Below are 20,503 nucleotides of genomic sequence, written 5' to 3'. Positions count from 1 at the left end.
TTGCAAAGAAAATTTTAAAGAAAGAGTGGTCAAAACGTTAAAAAGTTACTGGGATAAATGCAGTTGTTTTTAACAGTAATTATTCAGTACTCGATTTTTGACAATTATATTATTGACATTATTGTAATAAGGAAATGTTTGGATGTTTTAAAAAGGTACAAAAACATTTGTATCTTACACTCTGTGCTCTGATCACAGTTTCTACAATAGTGAAGAATAGTCAGAATTGTACTTACATACAAGTATATACAATTCTAGGAATGTGGAAAATGGTACTTATTATGATTTTAAAATGTGGTATTGATTGTACTATCTTGAATAATACCAATTTTTAAATGTGTAATTACCCACCCAGTATGGGTAGTTATTGTACAAAAGCTTCAAATAACTCCTTGTTGCAAGATATCTAGAAAATTGGTTATGAAATCACAGAAAACACAGTATTATTATGGGCAAAATTATACTGTGGACATGCAATGGCATATTCAACCTTAGAAAAGAAATAGGTAACAAAAGTTATAGATGACAAGGAAGATGTCAATATTTCAATACTGAACAATGTATTTAGAAATGTATTTATACATGAAGAACATTTTCCTGCTTCACTTAAATAATTACCTTTAGGTGGAAAATATGACTTGCTTTCAGCTTTGTGAGGCCAGTCCACCACAAGAGGTCCAAACCTACGAAAGCTAGCAGTAATTTCATCTATAACAAAAAACAATAAAGATTCATCAGGGGGGAAAAAGGATAAAACTAAGTAATTTTCCTTACTGGTTCTGATTTTTAAAACAACAGAAAGTCATCCACTTCCAACTACAGTGGTACCTCGAGATACGAGTTTAATTCGTTCCGGACCTGGGCTCTTAAGTCGAGCAGCTCTTATCTCGAACGACTTTTCCCCATAGGAATTAATGTAAATAATTTTAATTGGTTCCAGCCCTCAAAAAACTCACAAAGTTAGTCTAAATTATGCAGAAAGACATGTTTTTAATGAAGAAATGTACATGTACATATAAATGAATAATGAAGTTTCTTTCACTTAACTTGTAAACTTTCTTAAACTTTTAAATTTACATATGTTCAACTTCTCTGCCACCCAATCCTGTAGGACAGAGGTCCCCAACCCTTTTTGCACCAGGGACCGGCTTTAAGCGATCAAGAGAGGAATGGGTGAATGAATGGACGGAGGGTGGGAAGGAAGGAAGGAAAGAGGGAAGGGACAGGAACAGAGGAAGGAAGCAAGGAAACTTATGAAAGGGGAGAGTAAGAGAGGAATGAGTGAAGGGAGGGAGGGAAGAAGGTGGGAAGGAGAAAGAAAAGAAGAAATAGAAGGGAAGGTAAAAGAGAGAAAGAAAAAGAGCAAGAAAGAAAGAAAGAAAGAAAGAAAGAAAGAAAGGGGGAAGGGACAGGAACAGAGGAAGGAAGCAAGGAGCCCCCCAGGCCGGCTGCAACCTTTTAAAACACGTGCGCCGCTTCGCCGCTGTCTCCTGAAGCCGAACGCGGAAGTTAGCGTTTGGCTTCAGGAGACAGCTCCTTGGCGCTTGTATCTCGAATTTGGGCTTGTAAGTAGAACAAAAATATCTCTCCCCTCCCAGCTCTTATCTCGAGTTGCTCTTAAGTAGAGCAGCTCTTATGTCGGGGTTCCACTGTATTCATTTAGTGACTGCTTGAAGTTACAGCAGCATGAAAAAAGTGACTTAAAATGGTAACCATCACCGCATCCCCAGGGTCAGTGATAAAAATTTGGGCACTTGACAACCAGCATGTGTTTATGATAGTTGTAGCCAGTGAAGCGCTACCAAAATTTTTACTACCACACTGTGGACATGGCTTATGGAGGACACCTTGCATTTTCTTTCAACATCTTTCAGTATAAATTGGGTGCTCTGGGGTGGAACTCCATTTTTGCTAGCTCACTGTGTCCCGCCCCCCTCCCCCGGTCCGGGCAGTAGCCCACCCCTGGTTGTAGCATCCCAGGTCATGTGATCCCCAATTGTGACCTTCCCAGCTAGCTTCTGACAAGCTAAAACAATGCTTAATAATCATGTGATTCCTTTCAAAATTGCAGTGATTAACAACTGTGGCAAAAGCTTGTAAAATAAGGTATGAATCATTTAACATCTGCCTTGCTTAGCAACAGAATTTCTTATCCCAACTATGGTTGTAAATCAAGGACTACCTGTATCTCATGTGTCTAAAGTTGATGTTTGCAGTTTTGGAACTACAGGTGTGAAAAATGCTTTGAGCAGGAATAGAGCAGAACAGAACAGAATTATTTATTGGCCAAGTGTGACTGGACATTCAAGGAATTTGTCTCCAACACATATGCTCTCAGTGCGCAGATATACACAAGGGGATAAGTCATAGATCATAAATCATAAATGAGCTGTTTTGAGCATTTTTGAGGTGTTTTAAATTTGAAAAAAGAGCTAGTCCAACCCTGAACATGTCAAAGGAGAAAACAGAGAAGTCTGGCAGCTACCCTAAATATTTGTTGGAAACACCTCTGGAAAAAGTCACTGTGTATTTGAAAAAGCACTTGTATATCAAAACAAGATGTTTCACTAAATTTTGCACTGTATATATTTCAAAATATTTCAAAACAAAACTCTATTTGGAATCAAATTTCTTACACTATTTTTTTACTCTGTATTACCTTCGTCTTGACTTGTATCTGTCCAGGTTTTTGTCTTTTTTTAAAAAAATTGCAGCAGAAAAAGAACCTGTCAATGAAGCTGAGGGCTAGTATACTGCTCATATGCAATGTAGCTATGAAAAAACAATACTGCTATCTAAACTGGTTCAATATCAATAAAAGTATCACCAGAAAAAATATTTTATTTTCCCTTTCATTTCTCCTATGGAGAAATTACTAATTAGGACTGTAAATCAATTTAAGCTATTTTGATCCAAATTCTATGTTATTATTATACCGGTAGTCCTCGACTTACAAACCATTAATTTAGCGACTATTCAAAGTCACAATGGCATTGAAAAAAATGCTTTATCACAATTTTTCACATTTATGACCATTGCAGAATTCCAACAGTCATGATCAAAATTCAGATGTCTGGCAATTGACATATGTTTATGACAGTTGCAGTGTCCTAGGGTCATGTAATCATTTTCTGCAACCTTTTCATAAGCAAAGTAAATGAGGAGGCCAGATTTACTTAACGGCCATGTTATTAATTTAACAACTGCAGTGATTCACTTAACAACTGCAATCATTTTATAATAAACGTTGTAAAATGGAGCAAAACTCACATAACAACTGTCTCACTTAGGAACAGAAATTTTGGGGCCTATTGTGGTTATAAGTTGAGGACTACCTATAATAGAATAATTAGAGGTACTGTATTATCATAACTAAATTATCCTATCAGGCAATGATATATTTTTTTCAATCTAAGGTATTGAACAGAATTCACTACTGTGTTGGTATAGACATAGTAAGTAATAGGATTTAGGAAATTTACTAGACTACAATCTAAACTGCCAAAGTTTGTCACTGGGATGGTGTTATCAACATTATCTTGGTTTTTTTCTGTCTCCTCTATGTCTCTGTTTGTATAAGCAATAGAGAAGGGGAAGAAAACAGAAGTAGTCAATTTGACTAGATATGTCTCTCTCTCTTTGTGTATACATGTATAGTGTGTATATGACAAATATATATGTTTATTTTTTTTAAATAAGCCCCAATAGTTTTTACACTTTTGTATACTTCCACATGTTTGCATGTACAAAAATTCTTCAATTAATTAAATCCATGCTTTCAGAATATCAGAGCTCACTCTATTAATCTAGTTTTTAAAGAAATGATAAGGCCGCTATATTGCTGAGCCTTCCCTGTCAAAAAATCCCTATCCCCTTCCTCCCACCATTCCACTGTACCTTCATCAATGTCAGGAGGTAGACCTCCAACAAACACCTTCCTGGAATAGCGTTCGACTCTTTCACCATTCTGACAGCGGGTTGGGGAGTTGAGACCTGATGATAAAGACTGGTCACCATGACTGTCATCCAAAAAGCCATCTTCAAAAGGAAATAGTGAAGATCGACCTGTGAAATATGTTACAGTGACTTAAAAATCATGCATTTACACATGTGATTCAAATATGCATAGATGTGTTCCATTAATAAATCTACATAATTTAACATGCAAATCATGTTTTCCTTCAATATTTTAAATTTTTCATATCATACCCTACATACAAATACATTTTCAAGTAAATTACGGTAGGACAGTTTGAATTATGGATCTTTAATCACCCAAACAGAAATTGTCATTAGCTTCTAAGGCTGCAAGCATACATTCATAATATTCATAACTAATCAAGTAGAGATAAATTCACATGCTATACCTCCAATCAATTTGTGTTTACTTGTGGTTTGGCATACTCTCCCATCCTATATATAGAAAACCATAATTCTGATGCAAGCGTAGTCTAGAAACTTTTCTAGGAATGGCTGACTTGAACACTTGCCCAGAGGATATTATTCTATCCTGCTGAACATATACTTGCAAAGTACTGAAGTGAATTCAAAAGATAATTTTAATCACCTTGGAAAGGAAGTGTTATCAGGACCTAGTAACATATTTTGCTTACTGAACCTATATGCCCACAAAATCATCATAATTCACAAGTTTCTCTCTCCCAACACAGTCATTTTCATTAGAACCTATGCCTAAAATGAGATCTGTCACATTTAATGTTCTTTATCTAATACTCAGATTATAAAGAGTATGAAAATCCAATATGAAATATTAATATGTTTCATCATTTAAAATATCTATGACTCACACAGTACATTTCCCTTTTTAATTATGGTGCTTGTTTCAAAGTAAATTTGACCACATAATAAATTTTCTTTCCTGAAAGCCATAGAGTAAAATACAAGCACAAGCAAATAATGCCAAGTTCTTCTTCTAATTCTCTTTTTCTCTTCATGTGTCTATGTATCCATGCATATATTTATGCAAATATTATAGACTGTAATATATTATAGGTGATAACATCTAGAAATTTTGGCTTATATGTAAAAAGCTGAGTAAGATGACAATATTTGGATAGGAGACCAATTAGAAATCCCAGGAGTACATCAGGGGTGTCAAACTCAATTTCACTGAGGGCCGCATCAGAGCTGTGGTTGACCTGTGGGGTATGGCCAATGGGATGGGCGTGGCCAATTTGATGCCACTCCCTAAACTGTTGGCATGCTTCCTCTTTACATTGGGTAGACCAGGCTGAAGCCACACTGGACTGATGTTTCCTCTTCGTATTGGTAACTGGCCCGAAGTGACGCAGGTAGACCGGGCTGAAGTGTCGCAGGCCAGCCCCTTATATTTTCCAGGATGCCCCCACGGGCCAGATCCAATCCCATCACAGGCTAGATCTACTCTGCAGATCTTGGGTTTGACATCCCTGCCTTAGACTAAACACAGAAAGCAACATGAAATCAATTCACCATTATTGTCGAAAAGAACCTTGATATATTTCTATAGCTATTATCTCAGTTCAAATGAGATTTATATTTTTGGCAAGAACCTAAGAGATTTCCTATAAGGAAGTTTTTTCTTCCACGATTTGGCCCTGAAATCCATGTTTGGCTCTGAATTGTAAGTCTTTTCAATGGATCCGTGTCTCTCCTACAAAATTATTAGATAGGATGCAGATGATCCCCCGATATGAAGAAATTCTCCATTGCATAACCAGCACCCACATTCCATCCCAGGTTCAAGAAAACTTCTGGGGAGGAATGTGGGAGCCAGTTATGCAGTGGAGAATCTCAACCAACAAATGCTCTGTCCTGCACATTGGCACAAAGAATCAGAACACCAAATACAAGCTGAATAAACAAGACCTTGCAGATGACCCTCACTCTGTCAAAGATCTTAGAATATTCATATCAAATGACCTAAGTGCCAAAGCCCACAACATCATTGCCAAAAAGGCTTCAAAAGTTGTTAACCTAACCTTACGTTCCTTTTTCTCTGGTAATATCCCACTACTGACCAGAGCATACAAAATATTCGCTAGACCAATCCTTGAATACAGCTCATCTGTCTGGAACCCACACCGTATATCGGACATAAATACATTAGAAAGTGTCCAGAGATACTTTATTAGGTGAGCCCTCCACTCCTCTACTCGCAACAGAATACCTTATGCAACCAGACTTGAAATCGTGGGCTTAGGAAGCTTAGAACTATGTCACCTTTGGCACGACCTAAGCATAGCTCATAAAATTATCTGCTATAACATCCTACCTGTCAACAACTACTTCAGCTTCAACAGCAACAACAGATATAAAACACAAGGTGAACTGCCCAAACTTGATTATAGAAAATACGATTTTAGCAACAGAGTGGTTAATGCCTGGAACTCACTACCTGACTCTGTGGTTTCGTCACCAAACTCCCAAAACTTTACCCTTAGACTGTCCACTGTAGACCTCATCTGATTCCTAAGAGCTCAGTAAGGAACATGCATAAGCACACCTGTGTACTTACCATCCCTGTCCAAGTATTCCTTTTTATCAGTACCCATATGTATATAAACAATGTTATATCTATGTATGTTACAAATATGTACTTGAATAAATAAATAAATAAGTAAACAAGTAAACAAACAAACAAACAAACAAACAAACAAACAAACAGGTGACCTTCTGCACCCTATCTCATTTGTTTAGGAGATACATTGATTTCCTTGGGAAAAGGTTTTTTGGTAAACCTTTTGGGTGACTGCCCACTGCTATGGTAAGAATGAGGCAGGAACCTCCTTCAACAGACCTCTTTATGTTAAATTTTATTAGATTCCAAATCTACACCACAGTATTCCAGTCTCTATTCTCACTTTTGCTTAGGAGAAATTGTTGTAAGCTGCTAGAAAATTGTTAAATACAACATTGGTTAATTCGACTACCACATTCAAGTACTATGCAGATTTGCAAGTCACTTTGCAAGTTTAAGTGTCTTTCAAGATAAAAATCTTGTTCTGAAAAAGTAGTACTATTTTCTTAATCATTTCACCAGTTAATATTTGCTCAAGATATCAATATTCATTTTTAGTAACTACTATAATGTTAATATAAATAATATTATAAACAGAACATTTTATAAATGATAAGAAGAAACATTTCAAAACAAAACAATGTATATAAGACTGGGCCAGTTGGCTCTAGTGGGTTAGGATGCTGGCCAAGAAACCAGGAAATTGTGAGTTCTAGTGCTTCCTTAGTCCAGTGGTGGGTTTTAATTTTTTTTTACTAACAGCTCTGTAGGTGTGGCTTGGTAGGGGAAGAATACTGTAAAATCTCCATTCCTACCCCACTCCAGGGGAAGGCTACTTCAAAATTCCCATTTCCTCCCAATCAGCTGGGACTCAGGAGGCAGAGAATAGATGGGAGCGGGACCAGTCAGACGTGGTATTTATCAGTTTTCTAAACTACGTCTCCAAAACAGGTCAAAATCTGCTGAAACCCACCTCTCCCTTAGTCATGAAAAATTAGCTGTGTGACTTTGGGTCAGTCACTCTCACCCATCCTCTCATAGAATAATTGTTACGGAGAAAATAGGAAGAGGAAAATGTATTAGGGATGTTTATTGCTTTGAGTTATTTATAAAAAATAAATAAAGTCGGGATAAAAGGGTTAAGCATTTTTTAAAAAAAATATTTCATATACAAAGTTGTTTATAAATATATACTAATATGTTTACATGTCCTAATCTTGGTACAAGGCAAAGGACCTTTCTCCTGATGCCCGCTTACAGAAATAAAAAATTTTCTTCCACAAAAGATCAAAGCTTGTTTTTGTTACCAAAAAGAGTCCAACTGGTAGAAAAGAAAACAAGGCTTCTAAAATAGATTATTAAAGGAAACATTAAGGGAATTATTCATTGTGTTTATGCTATAGGTACCGGTATAGCTGCAAAAACACAAATCTGCAATAATTTTTTTTTTAATAGGAGCAACCCAATAAATTGCCCTAGTTAATAATTTTGAGTAATGGTATGATCATTTTCATCACAACACAACTGAACTATTCCATAAGCGATTGCTGCAGCCATTCAGTACAAATTATTTAAAACATCTGACTTGAACTTCCTAACTGAGTTTCTCAATATTGTAGAATCTTTATTATTTCAAATTCTGAAAGTTTGCTTAACATTTTTAAAGATATGCAGTGATATTATTATTATTCTATAGATAAGTGTTAATTAGAAATGTGAGTTTATGCACATGTACTGTTGTATATGTGTAGCCAGTTTGATATACGGTGGCTTGGTAGCATAGTGGTTAAAGTGTCCCCTTTGACACAGGAAGCAGGGTTTCAAATTCTGGCTTGTAACTACCATACCAGTATGTATCTTTGGGCAAAGATCGTCTAACACCTCAAACTGCCTACTTCAGATATGAGAGTGACATGAACTGAAAGAGTTGTGTAGGCTCCGATGTTGGTCAGAGTAATAAGGTCTGCCCCAAATATTGATGAACGAGGACAACCTGAATGTAAAAGGGCTACTGGAAAAAACCAAACAATAGAAACTGAAACTGATGAAATGCTACAACAATAGTAGACCTAATGAGAGGGGATATATGAAATGTATGAGATGGACAGAAGGCCTATATTCAAACTAACTGAAAAACAGCTAGTTACCCATCACCTAAACATAGTGAAGTGGAAGATGCTTTTACAATCTGAGATAGACCAGTACATATTACATCCCAGACTCAACAAGACCTAGAACAACTACTGGATGGGCAGTCAATACCTAAAGTGGAATGTCACTGCACCCCTACCCTGAAGTCAAGTAGTCCTTGACTTACAACAGTTCGTTTAATGCCCCTTGAAGTTACAATGGCACTGAAAAAAGTGAGTTAAGACCGATTTTCACATAACTGTTGCAGCATCCCCAAGGTTATGTGATCAAAATTCAGACAATTGCAGTGTCCTCTGGTCATGAGATCACCTTTTGGGATCTTCTGGCAAACAAAATCAATCAGGAAACCAGATTCACTTAACAACCTTATTACTAACTTAACTGCAGTGATTCATTTAAGAACTGTGGTCATAAGATGGGGCAAAACTCAGTTAACAAATGTCTCACTTAGCAACATAAATGTTGGGTTCAATTGTGGTTGTAAGTTGAGCACAATATTTAATTTGAGGCACAAAATCACAAATAGACTAGCTACAGTCAATCCTCAAGACCAATGGCTCACTGGAGAAGGGCTATCAAATAGAAGATGCCAATACCCCCATCACAACAATCCCTACCACTATGATATTAAAATCAAAGAACTGATATATGCTACAACCCCTGGAGATCCTGGAGATGCTTGGCTACACAAGCAAAAAGCACTGTAGTACATAACCTCCCTGGAAAATGAGGTTGAAGGCTAAGATCAAGGCAACTTAGAGAGAAGTTATGTGCAGTGCAATGGGTGTGAAGTGATGTGGTTGGTGTGGTGTGGGTGATTAAGGAAGAAACTATTAGGGGTAAGACTTGTCTACTGAAAAAAATACAAGGGCATAATTCCATCTAAAACATTAGACTCTAAATGAAAGTCCACAACACTGGCTACCAAGCTAAGGAGACATGCTAGAGAAACAGAAGCCAAGAACATAATTGTCCTGTTCTCCAAAGAACCATACAAGGTGTCCTCCCAAGTGAAGTGCAACAACACAGCAACAGCAGTGCAACTAACAGCAGATACTGAATAGCACTGGAATAGCCGCCCCGAGTCTATGGAGAAGGGCGGCATACAAATCAAATCAAATCAAATCAAATCAAATCAAAAAATAAATAAATAACAAGGAAAAGGAGACACATTAACATCAGTGAGGTGGCTGCAGGATCTAAGAATAGACCACAGAAATCTCCACAAATAGGAACCAATCACTATCACAATAGTAGACTTTAAAAGTAGATCAAGAACATGTAGAGCTGGACAGCACCTGGCACACCTATAGGGTGATGGGATTAAAAAAAATTACTACTGTGGGCATGGTTTGGTGGGCATAGCAGGGGAAGATACTCTAAAATCTCCATTCCCTCCCACTCCAGGGAAAGGATACTGCAAAATTCCCATTTTCTCTCAATCAACTGGGACTCGGGAGACAGAGAATAGATTGGGGAAGAGGCAGTCAGAGTTGGTATTTATTGGTTCTCCAAACTATTCAAAATTTCCATTACCAGTTCTCCAGAACTGGTCAGAATCCACTGAATACCACTTCTGCTATAGGCTAAAGAGACTAATAGCAATGAATGAATGCTAGAAGCACAGTTGAACCAGTTGTTGAAGATCTGGCTTCTACCCAGACTGTTCAACACAAGGAAGGACAGTATTGGTCATGAAAAATCCCCATAAGCAAACAGCACCCTTCCAATGAGCAGCTGATAACATACTTTCCCACAACATGGAAAGTCCTATCAGGCATTATAACTGTCAGGACCATATGAGCCAGTACTTGAGTACAGCTCAGTAAGGCATAGTGAACAATATCTGAGATTCAAAACTCCAATTACTCATAGACAGAACAGTCATCCAAGACTCAAGATGGACCATCAAGAGATGGTTGGCACGGAGAAATCCTATCAGTAGCTGTAAAAGGCCAAACCAAAAGACAGCACTGAGGCACTGATCATAGCAGCACAAGACCAGCACTATGCACTAGTTCCATACAAGCAGAAGTCTACCATACTACACAGGACCCAAAGTACAGATTGAGGAGCTTCAGACACAGTCCAACGCAAGGTGTCAAGGTGAGAAGTGCACGCAGTATATACTGAATAGCAAAATAAAGTAGCAAGTTTATAGTATGTACATGAATCCATGCACCGTGTGTGGATAAGACCTTCAAATCCAAATGGGAGATTCCTTAGACAGTCATGGAGAATAATAGGACTAAGATCCTGTGCGAGTTCCAAATCCAGATGAATAGGAGGTACCGACAATCAACCAGATATCGTGGCAATAGACAAGGACCAGGAGATAGTGATTGTGATAGATGATGATGATGATTATTTATTAAATTTGTATGCCGCCCTTCTCTGTAGACTGATGGTAGATATACTGTAACAAAGCCAAATGAGAGCAATAACAAGAAGAAGTGTGAGAATCTTCAAAAATAACAGAGTCTGAAGGAGGAGGAGATGTAGAAAATTAAGGCCAAAGTGTTTCCAGTGGTGGTAGGATCACTTGGAGGTTGTGACCCCTAAGCTGGGACAGTAACTCTGAAATATCCCAGGAGCAACATCAGAGATCTGTGTCTAAATAAAATATTGCAATACTAGGAACAGCTAGCTATACAGAACCCTCAAGTTCCCAGGCCTCTAGTACACGACCTGAAACTGAGAAAGATAAACAGCACCAATAAAGGTTAGAAGAATTTATATATGTGTATGTATGTATGTATGTATGTATAAACATGTGACACATACAGATAGAATTGTCGGCTATCAATAAAATTAACTGCCTTAGAAATGGCCCTGGGTTGGGCCGAGAGGCAAAAAAGGAGCTGTGATGTTCCTTCAATATACCAGGGTGATTCAACACAAAATGTAACCCTTCCCTGGTACAGAGCTGAAGGGATTGGATACTGTAGCCTAGAGGATAATTCTCTGCCTTACAAGGCAAAGGTTGCAGGTTCAAGTCCCAGTGGGTATGGCTAGCTGATGAGGCCAAAATAAGGCCGAAATAGATCTATCCTAGTCTCCCTTAATTTTCAAATTCAGCTTAAACATGTGACATACATATATATATATATATATATATATATATATATATATATATATATATATGCAGATTGTTGTGAGTTCGGGTTTTGCCCTGTGTAATATTTTGCATGTTTATGCGACGTTTTGGTGAAATCACATTCACCATCATCAGGCTGAAGTTTCCAAGCTTTGTGCTGTTGTAAAATGGAATGTTTGCAACTGTCCTTTCTTCCTAGTATATAGTGTGGGGGTGGAGATTTGGTTTGAATGTAGCAAATAGATTGGGTGATTATGTTTCAGTGATCTGATTGGTTGGTGTAATCATAATTATTAGAAGGATTGACATGGTGATTTTTATGAAGTGTTTTTTGTTTAAGGCTGGTTTCCAAATTTCAAAATTCCAAATTCATAATTATTAGAAGGATTGACATGGTGATTTTTATGAGGTGTTTTTTTTGTTTAAGGCTGGTTTCCAAATTTCTGGTAGGCGGGACGTATCATCTCTTTTATTTATGCAAAGGGGGCTCCTCTCAATTTCTATGGCTTCTAGAGCAATTCTTCTATATAAATTCTCTGTTTTGTGAAGTAATTTAGTTTTTTCAAAGTCAATTTCGTGCCCTGTTTTTTTAATGTGCTGGACAAGGGAGGAAGTCTTTTCTTCTTTTTTAACTGCATTCACATGTTCTGCAAGGCGTGCACTTACTCTTCGGTTGGTTTGTCCAATGTATGTGGCTGCACATGTTTTGCAAGGGATTTCATAGATTCCTTGGTATTCCAATTGGATTTTATCTTTGGGGCTCCTTAGGATATTAGATATTTTTTGGTTGGTGCAAAATGAAGTTTTGATGTTATGTTTGTGCAGAATTTTACTAATTTTGTCTGTGGTGCCCTTGATGTAAGGGAGGATGGTGGTACCATTGTCCTGTTCTTGATCTTGTTTTTTGGGGGGTGTCTCTTTTTTGATTAGGTTTGTGATTGTTTTCTCTTCGAATCCATTAGAAATTAATACATCTTTGAGTTTGTTCAATTCAGTTTTTAAGTGCTCATGGTCAGCTAAGCGTTTGGTTCTGGTGATGAGAGTTTTGGCCACTGAGGTGATTTGTGCGGGGTGGTGGTGTGAGTGTGCATTTAGATAACGGTTGGTATGGGTTTTCTTTTGGTAGATAGTGTGTCCTAGGCTGCCATTGGGTTTTTTATAGACCAGTACATCTAGAAAGGGAAGTTGATCATTGATTTCTGTTTCCATAGTAAACTGTATTTTGGGGTGTAGGCTGTTAAGATGTGTGAGGAAATTGTCTAGTTTTTCCTTACCATGTGGCCAAATTACAAAGGTATCATCAACATATCTCAGCCAAAGTTTAGGTTTGTATTTGGATTGCTCTAATGCATTATTTTTGAAATATTCCATATAGAGGTTGGCGATGACCGGTGAGAGAGGTGATCCCATGGGGGCTCCCTCTATCTGTTTATATCTTTGTTCATTATAGATGAAGTATGTATTGGTCAGGCAGTGGTTGGTAAGGTCTAGGATATATTTGGGGGGTTTGTGTTTGTCCTGGATAGCTGTCAAGGCTTCTTTAATAGGTATTTGTGTGAAAAGGGACACAACATCAAAACTCACAAGTAGGTCATCGGGTTGTAGGTTTTGTTTTTTGATTATTTGTATAAAGTGGAATTTACGAAAACATATATATATATATATAGTGATCCCTCGATTTTCGCGATCTCGTACTTCGCGAAACGCTATATCGCGATTTTTCCACCTGATGATGTCACTCTCTTCCTTCCTTTCTCATCTTTCTTTCTCTCTCTCTTTCTCTATCTTGCTTCTTCCTCTCTCACACTGTCTTCTTCCCTCTCTCATCTCTTTCTTTCCTTCTCTCTCTTTCTCTATCTCTCCCCCTCTTGCTGGCGGGCGGCGGGCGGCAGGTGGGCGGGCAGGCGAGCGGGGGCATCAGCGAGGAGCCGGGGTTTCCCCTTTGCGTGGGCGGCGGGGAAACCCCGATCTTCGTCTGCTTGCTGCTGCTGCAGCAACAGTGAGCAGACGAAGATCGGGGTTTCCCCGCCGCCCACGCAAAGGGGAAAGCCCGATTCGGCTCCTCGCTGCTGCCACCGAGCATATCAGCTGCTGGGCGGCTGCAGCAGCAGCGAGCAGACGAAGATCCGGGTTTCCCCGCCGCCCACGCAAAGGGGAAAGCCCGATTCGGCTCCTCGCTGCTGCCGCCGAGCAGATCAGCTGCTGGGCGGCTGCAGCAGCAGCAAGCAGATGAAGATCCGGGTTTCCCCGCCGCCCACGCAAACTCCACCATCTGCGCATGCGCGGCCATGGAAAAAGGGCGCACATGCGCAGATGGTGTTTTTACTTCCGCAACCCTACATCGCGTATTTCGGCCTTGTTCTGGCCTCATCAGCTAGCCACACCCTTCCTTACTGGGATTCGATCTGGCAGCCTCTGCCTTGTAAGGCAGAGAATTAGCAGTTGAGCCACCAGACCTGATCCCACCAGCTCTGTACCAGGGAGGGGCTATATGTTTTTTTATGTCGAATCACCCTGGTATATTGAAGGAACGTCACAGCTCCTTTTTGCCTCTAGGCCCAACCCAGGACCATTTCAAGGCAGTTAATTTATTCATAGCCGACAACTATATTCTGTATGTATCAAATGTTTTTAGCTGGAATTTTAAAATTAAGGGAGACTAGGATGGTCCCATTTCGGCCTTGTTCTGGCCTCATCAGCTAGCCACATAGTTGTCGGCCTTTTACAGCTACTGATAGTTATATGTGCCTGGGCAGATTTTACACGGTATTTGAAAACCAGGGAGTTTATCAAATACCATGTAAAATCTGCCCAGCCACATATATTGGACAAACTAACAGGAGAGTAAATGCACGTGTTGCAGAACATAAGAATGCATTAAAGAAAAAAGAAAAAACCTCCTCCCTTTTCCAACACTTCCAAACTACAGGACATGAAATTGATTTTGAAAGTACTAAATTAATTTCCAAAACAGAACATTACAGCAAAAGAATAATAATGGAAGCCATCTAGATAGAAAAACATCCCCAAAATATGAACAAGCGGGATGATACCTCCCGCCTACCAGACATCTGGAAACCAGCCCTCAAATGTAACCCAGCCATAAAAACAGAAACTAGACTCAGAACACATATTGCAAAACAATCAAGTAGCCTGCAAGCTCCAACTACTCAGGATATCACGCCTAATCAACAACCATTAACTAATCAGCATACTTCAGCTACATCAACGACCCCAGATGTTACCCCACTGACTCACCAGGAAGTTTCTACACAGCAGGCAATTGCTGAGCCATCAAACCACACCCAGCCACCAGTATTTATAGAAGGAAGGCAGCTTAGGTCTCGCAGTGTTCGCCTTAGAACAAGGACAGAAACACCAGCCTGAAGATGATGAGTGGGACCTCATCGAAACGTCGCCAGAAATTTCCAAATCCTACATGGGAAGAAACCCGAATATACCAAGACCGTCATATATATATGCCCTGTGTAATATTTTGAGTGTCTATGTGACGTTTCGGTGAAATCACATTCACCATCATCAGGCTGAAGTTGTAAGCTTCATGCTGCTGTAAATATAGAATTCTATATTTACAGCAGCACGAAGCTTACAACTTCAGCCTGATGATGGTGAATGTGATTTCACCGAAACGTCGCATACACACTCAAAATAATACACGGGGCAAAACCCGAACTCAGAACAATCTACATATATATATATATATAATGAGCTAGTTTGTAGTAGTGATTAAGGTATCAAGATAGAAACTTAAAGACTGGTTTTAGTCCAACATTAGGCAGAAACCCAGCTGGATGACTTTGGGCTCAGCCCTGGGAAAGAAGCAATGGCAAATCACTTCTGAAAAATCTTGCCAAGAAAAGTACAAGTAATTGTCCAAGCAGTTACCCAGAATAAATAAATAAATAAATCTGACTCGAAGTGATCAAACCCAAATTGCCTTCTTTCTTTTCGGATACAAAGCAATAATTGTAGAAAAACATTTCCAAAAGCCATGGCCTAACTTTCACTTGGTTACAGAACAGACAGGCCTCAGGTATTTTAATTATATATCTGTACAATAAGTTAGACATATGGTAGTTGCAACCCAATAATTTAGAAAGCTTGAGATAAAAAATCTTGAATGGATAGCCTTAACCATGCTGTAATGATGTTAGATTCTTTTTTAATGTTAATATATATTTAGTAGGTTTGCAAGTCATTAGTTCTTTGCATAGAATATTTTTCAGTTTTCTGAATTAATATTTGATTTTTTTTGGCAACATTGTAGAACAGGTTTACTCTAACCTCACAATTCTTGTTAAGTCACACTAACCAAATACTACAATAATTTTGGTTCATAATTACCAATTTTAAAAAATATGACAGTTGTCCACATAATAATAGGAGAGAAAAAATGATTTAAATCTAAACAACTCGTATCTAAATTCACTTATAAGTGACAATGAATGCCTGGCTTTTTTCTATACTCAGATTGGCAAAAGATAGATGAAAGAAAAGCAGAAGCCAGACAATCAGGTAGCCTAATCTATTCTATAAGAAAAACATCTCTGTTAACTTTATTAGTAATTTTAATTCATCAAATAAATTTTTTATCTACTTTAGCCGAGGAATCAAACTGCAAATATGTTTAGATTCTGCAGTAATCGGCTGCCAGCACAATCAATTCATTGCTCTTCCTCTATTAGTAACAATGATTTCTAATTGAGGATATTATAATTAAATGCAACTGTGCATCAAGAAACAATCTGCAAAGGCATTGATTCTAGGCTCTTTTCTTTTTCTTAGTTTTATCGTCAGCAATGAGCAAAAACAAATAGAAGCCCATTTATGATGGTAAAACAATGGCTCTGAAGAAATTTTCCAAAATCAACAGGGAAAGAGAATTCTTTTCAAGTTGAATGCTGCAACTGATATTGGCAGCATTTAAAAAAAGAGTAAAGAGACAGTGTAGAAAAAGAGTAACAGCCAAAAATAGAATGGAATAGATAGATAATAGATATAGATAATAAATATACTATTCTATTCTTCTACTCTTCTTCTATTATAATCTTCACAATTATTTTAATCATCTATATGTATTACACTTATTTCTGCTAGTATCAACATTATGTCAGTAGTTCTCATTATCAGCAGGCTGTCATCATTATCATCAGTGGTATTAATACTTATTTAAAAATCTTAGCAGTATATGTTTCTCTTCCATAACACTGTCTTATTGAAAGGAAGCACAACGAACTTGTTACAAATTAGATTACAGTGTTTAATTTTTGGAGGATATCCTTTAAACATTAAGGACTTAATTACTGAGAGAGATTTTTAAACACGTAACTTCAAGCTATCCAAATTCGGCAGCATATTGCATACTAATCTTGACAAATTCCAAAATGTTAATTCTGATTGGGTTTAATTGATGAGTCAAATTCAGTTACTTGCCTAGAATAAAAAATTATCCCAACTAAACTGAACAATACGAAGTGACAACCATTATGTTCTATACAGAAAAAAAATAAGACCATTGTTGCTGGTATTCTCCAGATGATTTGGACACAAGTCCTAAAATTCATTATCCTAGCTATCCTGGAAAATGCTAATGAGAGATGAAACACAAAATAAAGAATTTTAAGAGCACCAGCTTGCCTATGTTTTCTCTATCACTTCCCAATGCTGACAATGTTTACCTTGGCCAGATGACAGTGGCATGGCTTATACTACTGTTGTAGACTCTATAAAAGGAGACTGGTAATAAGAGCAACAGAACTAAGACATGCCAAGTTCGCAATGTCAGGAAAGCTTTGGCTTTAGCATCCAGCTCATGAAGATGAGAAACAGATCTTGCCTCTGAACTCTGGCAAAGGGGCAGCATGTCATCAAGCAAGGAAAACAAACAGCCTGGCAATCTCATGCTATAGTGTAACTAATATACAATAAGCATTATACTGACAGATTACCAACAGATGCAAAGAAATTCTAAGTGGGAGATGGATGAGAAAAAAATTAGGAAAAAAACTTCATTATTTCCTTTCTCCTGATTAAAAAAGCTAAACTTTAATGGTGCTATTTTATTAAAATTACAATGTAATTTATACTGTAATATAAATTGGAATTGTCATGAGGAAAAATATATTTTCCCCACTCCAGTCATTACTGGAGTCCGGAATTTTGCTAGTGGCATGTCTTTTTAGGAAAATCCATGATTTAATATGGCCTGTATTTTTATCATTTACATCAATCAGATTCAAGAAGAAAAGTTGATAAATGAAAATAGGGTATGCTTCATCTTCTGAAACCACATTAATCTATCTCATATCTCTTAGTGAGGTTGAAGACTGATGATAAAATCAACTGCTCTTTGACTTTAAGCTTGCTTAAGCATATGTCAGGATATGTCTTATAAGCATTTATTGCAGATTCCTGGAATAGTCTATTTCTATGCCACAGGTGGCATGTGAAGTCATATCTATAGGCATGCAAACCATTGCCCTAACTCAGCTACAGCATGCATCTGTGCGCGGGGCAGCTGATTTTGGGGTTACTCCGCCCATGCCGCCCCTCCCCTCCCAGGAGTCTCCAAGCATGCAGGTAAGTAAAGGGCTCACACGGAGCCTCTGGGAGGACATTTTTGTCGGGGAGGCTGTTTTCACCCTCCCCAGGCTCCAAGAAAGCCTCTGGAGCTTGGGAAGGGAAAAAATTGACCTACTAGGTCTACTGGAAGTTGGGAAATGGGCAGTTTCCAGCCTTTGGAGCCTTCAGGAATGCTTGCTAGGCCCAAAATGGGTATGGATGATTTGAGGGGCAAAGCAGCATGGGGGAGGATTATGCATGCATGTGCAGGGAGGCAGGGTGCATGAAGGGCATTGAATTATGGGTGTGGACACAAGCCCACAAACTTTCGCCACCCAGGGGGGGAAAAAGTTCGCCATCACTGGTCAATAAAATTTATCCATATGTTTTATCAAGTTTTAAAAATAAAGAAAAACTGCATGCTTACTATTGGAATATACTGTATTAATATTGCATTTTTTTCTTTAAGCAGATAAAGCCAATTATCCTTTCTACTCCTACCAGTTTTAGCTTTTATTAGCAGTGAGGCTCTCTTTAAAAACTCTCATTTCATTATGTTCATGTAATTGCAAAGCTACTGAGAGGATAAAGGCCAGTATCATTGTTATGGGATGAGAAAAAGCAATTCTTGTCTTTTACAAAAAATATACAGCTATTTATTCTGTACTTTGTTGTTCTCGTGACCATATCTGATGAAGCATTCAAAAGAAAAAATTACCTCGTCTCCGCCCATAGCTCCTGGCTGCATGTAAATAAAAAAAATACAATAGGTATTGGCATAATAAGAATTATTTTATTTATAATTTTCTGCAACTTTGAACAAAATAATTCAGATATTTTAAATGTGGAGCAAGCATAGGAAATATAGCCAAACAGACAATTCTAGATATCTAAAATACATGGGCAAAATATATCTGATACTAAAGAACTTATTGTAAAAGGCACCTAGATGAAAGTACTATTCTTTTTTATAAAAAAACTATCTCAAACTGCCAATTTCATGTAAAGTACAGTAAACCTTAATTTCAAATTCAAAACGCACATATAAATATTACTGAATTCTAAAAACAAAAATATAATGCTAAATGAATCTATTGTTCCATATATAGTTTATTTTTAAAAAGTGGTAAAGACTGAAAAATAATGTAGGCGACTTTTAAATTATATTAACTATGAGAAAGAAGAATCGTAAAGCAAATCTTCCACTTTAAAAAAATAGGAAAAAATTTACATATTCTGTCAGAGTTAACTTAAACACTGCATCAAATGGTCATTTTGAAGGAACGACAGTGCCAGGAAAAATGGAGCCACATTCATCGAAATTAATGTAGAATGGCTAGATACAAAGAGATAAAGAACACTTGCTGTAGAACAGGCAACTAAATACCAACACCAAACTTTGAAACACAAATAAGGAAAATGCTAATTAAAAACTAACCATTTACCATATATATAATATCTGTATCCTAGGGGAATACTTCACTCCTTCTAGGGATGAAATTCAAAGATTTTCCCTACCAGTTCTTTGGGTGTGGCTTGGTGGGTGTGGCAGGGGAAGGATATTGCAAAATCTTCATTCCTTCCCCACTCCTGGGAGAAGGAAATTGCAAAGTCTCCATTCCCACCCCATTCTGGGGTCAGCCCAGAGTATTTGCCGGTTCTCCAAACTACTCAAAATTTCCACAACCGGTTCTCCAGAACCTGCTAAATTTCACCCCGCTTCTTTGCTTCTACTATGTATCAGAATGGGTGAAAATATTTCATATGTAAGTTGCATTATGGCAAAATACAAAATTGATTTTAAGTCTATGCTAATATAGGTAGTTCTAAATTTACAACAATTGAATCCAACATTTATTTTGCTAAGTGAGAAATTTGTTAAGAGAGTTTTGCCTCATTTTACGACATTTCTTGCCATATTTGTTAAGTAAATCATTGTGGTTGTTAAATTAATAACAGGGTTGTTAAGTAAATCTGGTTTCCGCATTGACTTTACTTGTCAGAAGGTTGCAAACAGTGATCACATGATCCTGGGACACTGCAACAGTCATAAATGTGAAACCATTCTCATGCATTTGAATGTAAATCACATGGCTATGGGAGTGCTGCAACATTTATAAGTGTGAGAAATGATCCTAAATCAGTTTTTTCAG

General features: G+C 37.7%; 1 protein-coding gene across 1 annotated transcript in view; it reads right to left on the bottom strand.

The window, feature by feature from the left end:
- Positions 1-20,503, bottom strand: part of CPEB3 (cytoplasmic polyadenylation element binding protein 3) — a 110,043-nt gene that overhangs the window by 20,828 nt on the left and 68,712 nt on the right. Inside the window, 3 exon segments of the mRNA XM_070752415.1 lie at positions 619-708; positions 3,898-4,065; positions 19,069-19,092. Coding sequence (XP_070608516.1) covers positions 619-708; positions 3,898-4,065; positions 19,069-19,092 — 282 coding nt within the window.

The sequence above is a fragment of the Erythrolamprus reginae genome, chromosome 5 (genome assembly GCF_031021105.1).
Source record: "Erythrolamprus reginae isolate rEryReg1 chromosome 5, rEryReg1.hap1, whole genome shotgun sequence".
Lineage (NCBI taxonomy): Eukaryota > Metazoa > Chordata > Lepidosauria > Squamata > Dipsadidae > Erythrolamprus > Erythrolamprus reginae.
Note: the sequence above shows the minus strand (reverse complement) of the source record. Positions and strands in the feature narration are given on the sequence as shown.